Below are 12,138 nucleotides of genomic sequence, written 5' to 3' on the forward strand. Positions count from 1 at the left end.
GCCCCTGGCATTAGCTGCTCATTAGAGAGACGATATCCAAGAAGCAGAAATCTGGTCAAACATTTAAATGCTTTGCACAAACCCCCTTCAACAACACATCCACTATAAATCTATAGAGTGCATGTAACTCAAACTACTACTGTATATATATAACTATAATGAAAGTGACCAGTAACTCAACTTACACTGTGTTTCATTAAGGATGGGGACTTCTTTACCTATATTTTCAGGGAGTGTCCTCCAGTAGCCAGATTCTGGTGAACGACTGAATCCAATCTAAGATTTGTGAGAATACTGTCCCATAAGCACCCTTGATATTTAAAGTGACGTTTAAAGTTAAACAATCAATCTGCCCTGAAATTATAGGAACAAGGCTCTTTGTGACAGGACTGGTGTATTCTGGGTAGGAGAACAGTGGCTGGAAGGTTTTTGTTCTTGCGTTTAATCATAATGCTGTAGTTATGCCTTTAATATAATGTACATAGTTTTAATGTCTGTTTGACCATGTGAGGCTTTTTACTGATGCATTTTTGACTCTGATAATTGAAGTCCTGGTTGGACAAGCAGCTGGAAAGTGTTACAGCTCTCACAGACAGCATTTAATATAATAGTGCACTTTATTTATACAACACCTCTTAAAATGCACTTTACGAGTTAGAATTTAAGGCAAAAAATAACAAACATAAGAGCACATAAAATTCAGTCACTTAGATCAGAGGCAGAAAATAAATAAAATATGAATATAAATATGAATCATAATAATAATATAGCTTTTTTTGCATAGCTAAAGGTTAAAAGGTTGTTCAAAATAATCCTAGGAGGTCATGAGAAAGTGAACTTGTAAAACGGTGTCGTTAAGAGGGATTCAGACGGATCTCCTCAGGGAGAGTGTTCCACAGAGTCGGGGTCCTTTAACAGAAACGGCCCGATCACCCTTGGTCCTCAGCCGAGACTGTGGAATGGTGAGCAGGGCCTTAGCTGAGAACCTCAGGTTACGACTGGGCTTAGGTGGAACTCGAGAACTGGCCTTAAAAGTCAACAAAAAATCCTAAAATCTATTATAAAATTTACCTGAAAAGAGATAGAGTTTGATTCTGGTCAGGACTTTGTCCATCCTCAAGCAAAAGGAAAATGAATCATTCCCTGTCATGCCGAGCTGTATTTCTGTACACCATGAGACATTTTTATCCCCCCTGCCTCTGCTGACACACCCGCACTGGCAGCAGAGGATGTTTTGATCCTCTGGTAGGAGCTCATGCTGGATGACTTCAGATTCCGGGCATAGCAGTGGTTATATGAGTCATATTAAAGTGAAATAAACTCTCAATTGAGAAGAGCGGACAACGTGCCAACCAGCATTAGTCAGTCTCCCACACACCCTGTCCAGAGGAGACTGTTGATCGCACACACAGAGCGATGGATGTGTCAGTAGCCAGAGGAAGTGGAGAATAAATCTCCAGACCATCTACACATGATACTGTGATATTTTTAAACACATCTCGTCCTTTTCTCGAATATTCCCACTTTGAAGTTGAGCCTCTTCCTCACTTCTCCTACTTTCCCATGTGTTTCTTTCCTCACTCTTCTTTTATGCCTCCATATCTGTTTACATGTGGGTTTGCTCTCTCTTTCCATCTTTTCCTTCTTCAACAGCTCTATTCCATCATGTTATACACGTGTCACACATTCACCTTCCTCCCTCCCTTGAAGATATTTCCCGTTACAGGATTTGTCCACACCTTGAGAGTTTGCAACACTACTGTTTTGGAAATCAAACTCATCCATTTGTCTTTCTGTCCTCCCAATCATCAAGTTAACTTCGCCCAGATGAATGTCTCTGGCACCGGTAAACATGTGCAGAGACACGAGGCAGAAGGAGCATCAACCTGCAAGTAGAGGTGTGTTTCCAAGAGTGTGTACACTTCACCTTGAAGTGTGCGCACTCCCCCCCTAACCCCCCTCTGCCCCCTCTGGCCTCTCTTGAGTGAGGCATCTGCGTCAGGTGATGTTTTACGGCTCGGGGGGGGACCTGGCGGGTCAGCAGTGGTGGATGATTGAGGAGTTTGAACGCACACAAGAGCGAGGGGACACAGAGCCGAGATTCAGAGAGCCCCAAACAAAGAGGCAGGATATGAAGGCAGGCTGAGAGACGTGAGGCCGGGGATTTGAAAGATGCACCTGCCTGGTTTGCGTGTATCACAGAGCGTCTCACTTTCAAATCTTTCATCCTCTCTGAAAATAAACACGCGCTCATCCAATGTATCACATGACTGCGGGATTGGCCTCGGAGGCTGCGGTTCGAGCTTGTCTGTGATATAGTGTTAAAGCAAAGAGATGAGAGGCCCACAGATCCATCCAGGCAGCAAGTGGAAGGAAGTGAGCGCAGATGCAGATGACCCCCGACAGCTCAATCCTGTTGTGTTAAGTACACATTTCGAAACGGCGGTGACTTGAGTCTGGGCCCACGTCTATGTTGTGGATCGGGTGTGTGGTCATTGATTGACTCGTAACGCGGACCCTTTGTAGCGGGGGCCCTTTTGGCTGCTTGTGTCACATTCAGGCCCCCTACCAACACGAAAGAGGACACCGGCCCCTCAGGAGGTAATCGTATCCGACGAGGCCCAGCTCACCCTGCCAGGCCGGGGCCAAATGTCCTCCATATCCCCTCGGACAAATGGGTCAGCATTGTGTATATCAGGGTGTTTTGACAGATAAAACACAAATAGATGAAGACATTGCAGATTGCAGGGGGTGAGGGCTGAAATAAAAAGCCATACTCTAAAATCCTAGACACGTGGTTTTGCAGAAAGTTAAACACACTTAAAATTTGTGTAAAAATGTGATGTTTTTACTTTACTTATTTCATCCCCCCCCCCCCCCCCCCCCTACACACGCACTTGCCTCTGATCCCCACCCTCCCCCTTTAGTCTTCTCCTCTGCTCCCCTCCCTCCCTTTCACCTCTCCTCTCTTCCCCTGCTTCCCTCCGTCCGTCCCCTCCAGATTGTATAAATATCTGTGAGCTGTCGGAGGGGAGCTCAGTGTTAGGAGAACCTGTCCACTGAGGAGAGACGAACAAGAGAGGGGAGGAGGGAAGCAGCTCGTAACAGCAGGAGCACGAGAGACACCTGAGAGATTTCTGAGCTGAGAAATAAAGAAGTCTGGACATTAAAAATATTGTTCATTGAATTTCAGGTTGAGTCTGTGTTGAGGGACAGTCTCCGGTATGTTCCTCCTGCTCTTGTTGTGTATGTGTGGTCTTCTGCTGCGAGGTGATGCACAGGACAGAGCTTCTCTCTGGAGGGGAAACGACCGCAGCGGGCGATGCCAGTACACCTTCACTGTACCCAGCCCTGCGGAGTCCACCTGCCCACAGACCAGTGGCCCAGAAATGGAGGGCCTGAAGACCAGACTCGGTCTGCTGGAGGGGCTGGTGTCCCGCCTGACAGGTGGGGACACCGGGGCTCCCCAGGCGTCGGGGGCCAGGGCCCAGGCTGAGCTTCAGGAGGCGCTGGACCGGGCTGCGGGGGAGAGGAACCTGCTGCGGGGGGAGAAGGAGCGTCTGGAGAGGGAGCTGGGGACACTGCAGCACAGGATGGAGGAGATGAGGAGGGAGATGGAGAAGCTGAGGAGCAGACCCTGTCCTCTGCAGACCCCCGTAGTGCCGCCCGGCCCATCTCTGCAGAACAGTGGCCCGATGAGACCTGCTGCGGGTGAGCAATACACCCACACACCTTACAGCTATTACAAAAATGTGCAATGCTTAATGAAATGTATAATTAAGAAATAGTTTGTTTTACTGTAAATATTATATTATTTCAAGTGTACAGCTAAATAAAATAAAATGTATATATATATATATTGTTATATAAAATCTGCCCTAATCCTTTGTTAATAAGATATAGAACTCCATGTCCCAACAACTGTCTCCCTAATGAAATATATGTTTGTGACTCTGACTAAAGGATAATGGATTAATTGGAGCAGTGAAGTGATATGACATAAATGTCCTCTATGTATGGAATACCATGCATGTATAGAGCCACACAAAACTCCAGTGCATAGCTTGGGGGTCCCAGGTATGTGTGTGTGTCTGTTTCTGTGCAGTGGTAAAGCTCAGATTCCTCCTGACCCCATATCCACCCACAAACAAGAAAAAGCAGGGGGGAACACTGTGTGTTCATGACACATGTACCTGCTTGTGTGCGTTCCACTTGTGTAGTTAATGTCTTGGCTGCCCTATGAGACTGCAGAGACACTTGTCTCAGGTTTCCCTGCTTCCCATTTCCCGCCTACATTTAGGGGTGATGGAGGCAGGCCATTGAGGGTCAGCTCAGTATTTATGAGCAGATCCTGCTTTGTTTATGACTGGTGTTTCCCTCCGCGTGGTGAGCAGGGTGCGAATAACCCGGCCGGGGGAGAGGGGCGGGGAGGGGAGGGGCAGCTGAAACGTGATGCACACCCTTCAAGTGGCGAGTCTCACCTCGGGGCTTTTGATGACGCCTGGTGGGTCAAGGCTGATGAAATGTGGGGGTTGGAGTCTGAGAACATAAAACCATCAGGGCTCCAAAGAGGTTAGGAGTTATCCTGGAGCCAGTGAGGTTAAGCTCTGGTGTGTGTTTGCAGTGGCCAAACGTCCGTCTAATCAGCCTCCATGCTCCTCTTCTCCCCCACCATCTCCTGTGGGTCACCAGCTCCTTGGATTCTCTCAGTTAAGCCAGCCCTCCTGGCTCTCACAATATGTTTCTTGTAAAAGTCAAGATTGCTGGCAGGAGTAAATCCTTTTTTTTTTGCCAGCGCCCCATTCACCGGTAATATTGTGCATTAGGAGAGCCCATCTCCTGCATACTCCAGGTTATCTGCTGAGCTCCTCATGTTTGCACCTGCAGACAGAAATACACAGAGGGGGCCCTTCAGGGTGACAGACACATGTAGAACAGATCATAGTCAGAGGAAGATGTGCGGTACCAGAGCAGAGAGGAGATGAAAGGTCATATTGAAGAGTGAGGATGAGTTTGAATTGTTGTGAAAACAAGACTTGTTTCTCAAAGTCTACCATCTGATAAGTTGTTATAGTATATTATGACTTTAGAAGTAAAAAGACAAAGAAAAGCATTTACACTGAAACAACAACTAGAGAGAAGACACCTCTGCCAAGGTTAACGCCCTCTCTGACTATGTTAAAGAAAGTGAAAAGAAATCCTGGTTCCGTTTATCTCCAAACTTTAACAGATCCTTCCAGAACATTTTGTGGGAATCCTGCTCAGTAGAGCTCATACCAACACATCCCTTATTTATTTTTCTCGCATAAAATTTCACACACTCAGAAATATCAGTCCCCTAACCAAATCAGATTTCGCACCCTTTCCATCCATCCCTGAACTATTCTCTGAGAAATCAAGGAGTCAGTTAAAATCTCAAAATGTTAAAGAAAGTAAAAAAATGTACAATCCTGGATCCACAACAAAATGTCACTGCTTCTTTCCCACCTCTCCACAAACTCCATAGAAATTGGTTGAGCAGTTTTTGCGTAATCCTGTTAAATATCAAACAAACAAACACAAAAACATAATGTCCATTTGGAGGTAAGAAGACAACAAACCTGTGCATTGTCCTCTCAGGGAGACCTGGGCTTCATAGCTCAACAAACTAAAACTGTGACACGATACTGACAAGGGTGAACAGTGAACAGAAGAAAAAGTTATTTGAAAGGGAAATTTAACTGGAATTGTTTTCACTGGAGGACTGTTATCATGGCCCAGCAGCCTAAAAGTCTTTCAAACTTAAAATTAAAAATTGAAAACTAAAATTGCACTGTCCAAATGAAGTTTATTATCAGAGTTCTCGTCTCAGAGGAAGTACGTGAAGTTAACTTGGAGCCGAGCCTGCTCCCAACACTCAGTGAAATTCACCGTGACGTTCAGATGTTTTCTTTCAACGTGAAGCAGAGGGAGACATAAATAATGTTCAGTGAACTCCTGTGATGTCTCAATCACCGAGCTGATCGAGGGCGTCCATCTATCGTGACTCCTTTTGGATGAAATGGCCTCTCTGTTGATTCTACGCTCCACATTAACATTGTCTGCAGTGAGCTTCAGCCCGGTTAGGGTTAGGGTTAGGACCGGATCCAGCTGAGAGCCAACAGCTCCACTGAACTCTGGTAGCAGAGGTTGATTAGACCGACCGCTCCACCGATTGAAATCAGGATCTGTCCGTTCTGTGAGCTTTATATTCTCCTCTCCACACAAAGGGCACATATGGCACACACATGTACGCACGCACACACATAAACACACACCTATGGCTTGTACAAGTATTTTCCTGTTTGCTACAGACTCACAGCGACTTTCTCCTGGTGTTTGTCATCTGCTCCGTTACCAAAGCTCCCTCCTCCTCTTCATCAACAGGGAGAAACAGCAACAGCCTCCAGATGCAAACGTTTAATGTTATCTGCACCATTGAGGCTCATTATCCACCTGAAATCACTAGACACTGCACAGACCACGGCAGGCATGTGGCCACACACATACTAACAGTCGCCCACAGACACACAAACACAAACACATACCACACATCCATTTTAATGATCCATTCTTATTTATATTCACAGTTTGTAGTTTTCCGACAGTGTTTCACACAGTGTTTTACAGTTTGTTTATATTTGACACAGTAATGACTTCCTGAAGGAGAAGGAGAGAAAAGACATAGATCAGGAGAAATGAGAGAAGAGAAGAGGAGAAAAAGAGGTGATATCTGACAGTGTTAGAGGAGAAGAAGAAGAAGACGTCTGGTTTGAAGTTTTGAAGATCGGAAGTTGACAGTGTCGGGGTGGGATGAGGTGTCAAGTGTGTCGTGTGTGTGTGTGTGTGTGTGTGTCGTATGTGTGTCGGGGCCACCGACTGTCTGACTCCAGAGCAGCTGGGAATCCAGTCGGGTCTATTTGTTTCTTGCTGTCCCGTTTCCTGCTGTCATTACTGTCAGAGCCACGTTTGGGAGCACTCTGCAAACTATTGTGTGATAAGTGATGTGGTAGAGAATCATGACCCTGTGTGTGTGTGTGTGTTTGTGTGTGTTTAGGCTCCAGTCAGATGTCTCACCTGATGACCCGGCCCAACAGACAGGGGGACAGCAGCAGTCTGAGAGGTGGGATATATCTTTTCTGCAGAATCACCTCAGCTTTACTGTTTTCTTTTCTTTCCCTCTCACTCCGTGTCTCCCTGTTTCAGACTCAGCGTGGCAGTTTGGACAAACAGGTTTCCAGGAGCTGAAGGCCGAGGTGACGGAGGTGCCAGCTCCTGATGGCGCTGATGACAACACAGGTCACCCCTATTTCAAACTATCATAAGAGATATACATTAATATCCATGGTTTCATTCTTAATCAGGTCAGAGTGACCATGAGCTAAGTTGAGGTTTTAATGAAGATTTCTACCATTTGAGGAATCTGCCTACTTCCATTGTTCTCAGTGAATTGTTGAAGCCAATTTAAGTGAACACATATCTGCATAACTCTGCGTGGATTTTATTAAACTGTTCACTTTTCAAGGTGAAAGGGATCTATTTGCAGAAATTTTATATAAAATAATCCGTGTGATATGTTCTGAATTGTAGGAATTGTCGTTCTCTTTACCCTAGAATGGGCCCTTTCTATTTAGATTCTTTCTATTTAAATAGGGATTTTTTAAAACCTAGATCCATGAAAATGTCAAAAGTCGCTTTGTCGCACAATGTACATTTTTTTTTATTCTGGATCCACACTCAGATTTGACGTGTTCTTCCCTTACTCTCCCTGACTTTCATGGAAATCGGAAAAAAAATTGTAATTCTGCAACCTGACAAACCAACGCTCACACACACGACAATTTGACACATATTTCCTGCAGCCACTTTCATGCTATTCCACTGACCGACAGTTGGTGGCGATAGCAGAAAGAAAGCGTAGAAATGTTTAAACGTAGAAGACCCGAAGGCTGTTTGTTACAATAAGAAAGACGATTTCAAACATGTCAGATTGTCCGATTTTCAAATGGTCAGAAGAGCCAAGATCCTGTAGCACACTATGATGTTCCTTGAAATTCCAGAGTCTTGCCAGCTCATACTGCTGTCACTCAGCCCCCTCTCCCCCTCTCCCCCACCTCCCTCACCTCCCTCTCTGGCTATCTGACCCTGCAAACATGACACTCATCCCCCCCCTGCTGACAGCCTCAAAGCAAATACTGCTATTAATACTGCAGCATTTGGGCCGGGACTACCAGAGTGGTGCCAGTTTCTAGGTATGAGGGCCGCCCTGAGTTTTTGTGGATGTCTCGTAAATGGGCTCTAACAAGGATGTCAGCCACATACACACACACTCTTAAACCTTGACCCTGGTAGGTCCCCCCCCCCCCCCCAAAAAAAAAAGCCACATTAAAGCTCACACTACCAAATGGGCTGGTTCTTCAGCAGGTTTCAATGATTGGGCAACCGTTAAAGGACATGTGGAGTCGCCACGTGAGGTCACATGATCTCTGATGAGGCTGTGCCACACGGAAGCTCCATGGTAATAGGTGTATTTATAAAACATATTCCCATCTAACCCTAAATCCGGTGCTACGTCCTGGACCTGAGAGCAAGGGTGTATTTTAGGAAGTGGTAAATATACGGCCTGCCTTATCGTTTTCCTAGTTAGAGAAGCAGAGATGAGACGTAGTGCAGCTGCTGCCCTGATGGTGGCGCCTCAGACAAAGTTGAAGTGATCAGAGACTTCAGGCAGCATCTCTGGACCTGTCTGCTTCAATGACGAGAAACATTGACATCATCACACCTCATATCAGCTCACACATGATCTCCATCGTCCCTCAGCCACAGACATGTACCTGTAGATCCTAACCCTACCCCCCCGAGGACCACTGACTGTGTCCTGAAGTCACCTTAAAACAGAAGCCCCCTGAATGATTTCAAGAAAGATCTGCTTCTTAAGGATCGATAACTCATTTTCGACCCTAAATAACTTCATAACAACACAGGGACACATGACCATAAGCTGATCCCTGATCTGAACCACAGACGGCTGTGCCACGGGAAATCATTACTGAGAGGGGAAACAGACCAGTCAGTGACAAACAACAAACCTAGCAGCTCCTCCCCAGCTTCCCACATTGGGACAGTCATTAGTCTTGTCGTGTGTTCCCAGTATCAGCTGGGCAACAATAAAACAGTCAGTGTCTCTGTGTACTGAAGCACCGTAGATTCATAAATCACCAGGATAGGGGTCATTTCTTTGATTCAATTTAAATATTTTGAACTTGTACGTAATTAGATCGGTGATTTTCCTTTAATCCCTTCTTTTCATTGACTGTATGGAGTAATGCTGCCCCTAGAGTTCACTGTGTACAAACAGCTGTAAACTACACAGCGCCAAATGCACAGACTTTGACAATGAACCTGAGCGAACGCTTATGTTCAGCTCAGCCTCCGACACCCACGTCAGTTTGTTTGTTGGTTGGTTTGTTTGTAAACAGGATTTCACAAAAGCTGCTGGACAGATTACCATGACTATGGGTCAATGTATATCCAGTTAAATACCGTGCAGATCCATATCAGGGGTCTGATCCAGGGTGTTTTTTTTCATAATTTCTATGATTTCCCATGAGAATAATTCAAGAACTCCTTGATATAAAAAATCTGGCACATTTAGGGAACTGATATCTAGAGGTGTGTGCAAACTGGTGCAGCTTGATTGAATTTAAGGAGATTACTGGGCCTTGGTGGAGGTTTGCGCTCTGAGAGTCACTCCAGTTTCTGCCCCTTGTTAACTTATGTCTAGCTATTTATTTTAACGATTCATAAATGGAGAGGCGGTGGACTAGTGGCAGAAACTTGGACTATGGGCAGAAAAGGTCTCTGGTTGGTCTCTGGTTCGACTCCATGGAGAAAAAACAAAAAGACGAACCTGGATTGATCTGTCCAAAAATCCAAGAGGATTCTCCCTACCCTTTCTAGTGCCCCTGAGCAAGGCACCTTACTCCCCCCAACATCTGCTCACCGGTTGGTTGCTCACTGCTCTGTGTGTCCTGCACCAGATGGGTTCAAAGCAGAGGTTAAATTTCCCTACCTGCATGAGTGTGCCTGTGCATGTGTTTGGGATAAATAAATGTATCTTAATAAATCATAAATATCTAAATAAATTCTTTGCTCAAAATGAATCACCTTGAACTGAAGCGTCTTTAATTTGCCCCTTTACATCCTGGGCAATTTTGCTTAATCCGTGTCTTTGTTGTGTATGCTGCTGTGTGGCCTTTCAAACTTCCCTCGTGTTTAGTCTGAACAAAAATACTTTGTATCTGTTAATATCCTCCCCCATCTCACATGTCCTCTCCTTCCTGCTCACAGGTTGTGGGGAGCTGGTTTCAGTCGGGGAGCCTGTCACTCACAGGAAAGCCGACAACATAGCAGGTAAATATGGTGTTTGGATGCAGGACCCTGAGGCTGTCTCCCCCTATGGACCCAACATGGTCTGGCGCATCGACGCCATCGGCACTGATGTCAGGCAGCTGTTCGGGTATGAAGACATGGAACAACTCTCCAAAGGCTTTCCATCCAAGGTGGGTTTCACAGGGCTCATACTCTATCATGGGAAAAAGCCAAGAAGATCTTGGATCATAACTGGTTATTGTCTGTGACAGGTGCTGCTGTTGCCCGAGCTGGTGGAGAGCACTGGGGCCACTGTGTACCGAGGCTCTCTCTACTATCAGAGACGCCGCAGCCGCACCATCATCCGCTACGACCTCGCCTCTGAGAGCACCGCAGCCCGTCGTGACCTCCCCCACGCCGGCTTCCACGGCCAGTACCCCTACTCATGGGGGGGCTACACGGACATCGACTTGTCCGTGGACGAGCAGGGGCTGTGGGCCGTCTACTCCACCAGCAAAGCGAAAGGGGCCATCGTGATCTCGCAGCTGGACCCCAACACCCTGCAGGTGAAGAAGAGCTGGGAGACCAACATCAGGAAGACCTCTGTGGCCAACTCCTTCATCATCTGCGGGAAGATGTACACCGTGTCCAGCTACGCCGCACCCACCACCGTCATCAACTACATGTACGACACCGCCACCAGCCAGGGAAAGACCATAGCCATCCCCTTCAGGAACAAGTACCACTACAACTCCATGGTCGACTACAGCCTGGCTCAGAGGAAGCTGTTCGCCTGGGACAACTTCCACATAGTGTCCTACGACCTCAGGCTGGGTCGCAAGCAGGTCAACTGAGGCCGACCCCGGTGACTGCTGAGAGGAGACGTCGGCTCACCTGTTCCTGCTTCAGAGACTCAGAGCGTTAGAGACAAACGTGTGTGTGTGGTAGCAGCAGTTAGAAAGACAACACACCATCAGTATCCAATATGTAGAGGAGCTAAACTACTGGAATCCACAAAGAAGTGAAGACGTTTGAGAAGCAGCGCCCCCTGCAGGTTTGCTTTCTTTTTTCTCAGCAGGAGGACTCTTGCTGTGGCACAGTCCACAAATATGTTGGTAGAGGAACTATTTTTGTACCGCCTTTGAGTCAGATTATTATTGTTTTTCTGTTTTCTGTGAAGATATAAGTACACATTATATTTGAGGTCTGAAAGATGGAGAATGGTTTAACACCAGCAGCTAAGTGGGATAATTAAAGCATACGATTTACAACCCAACCACAGTACCATGTTTCACCTGTTTTATTAAATAAAGTGCTCGCTCACTCACTCAGTATGGATTATTGCATGCACTTGTACATTGTTGATGTTCAAAATCATGATGAAATAAACTTCTTCCTAAATTACAAATTAATCTGGTTATTATGGCATTTTACACCTGAGAGATTATAGCCTATTAAAACCACTTCATTTGCAAGCTATACATTTGTTTTAACAAATCTGGTTGGAGATGTTCACAGATTTGCATTAATTGGCATTTCTCACTTCTTGACCTCAATAAGCAATTTAAAAGTACACTAGATTATTTTTAATTATCAGTAATTAAATAAGATGGAAACAGGACTTAATACATTTGTCACTCATTTCCAATAAGCCTCAGGCATTAGTAAATGATTGTACGTTCTCTATAAATGATCAATAATGTGATCAACTCTGCAGGCGTACACTTTAATAGGTTCATATTTTTGATC

General features: G+C 45.7%; 1 protein-coding gene across 1 annotated transcript; it reads left to right on the forward strand.

Annotated features, from left to right (window-relative positions):
• The first annotated feature begins 2,992 nt into the window (after positions 1–2,992).
• On the forward strand, positions 2,993–11,797 carry myoc (myocilin). The gene is made up of 5 exons (XM_053430018.1): positions 2,993–3,711; positions 7,076–7,141; positions 7,225–7,317; positions 10,369–10,580; positions 10,662–11,797. The coding sequence occupies exons 1-5, from the start codon at positions 3,225–3,227 to the stop codon at positions 11,241–11,243; spliced, it is 1,440 nt and encodes a 479-aa protein (XP_053285993.1). The 5' UTR covers positions 2,993–3,224; the 3' UTR covers positions 11,244–11,797.
• The last annotated feature ends 341 nt before the right edge of the window (positions 11,798–12,138 follow it).

The sequence above is a fragment of the Pleuronectes platessa genome, chromosome 9 (genome assembly GCF_947347685.1).
Source record: "Pleuronectes platessa chromosome 9, fPlePla1.1, whole genome shotgun sequence".
NCBI classification, from domain to species: Eukaryota; Metazoa; Chordata; class Actinopteri; order Pleuronectiformes; family Pleuronectidae; genus Pleuronectes; species Pleuronectes platessa.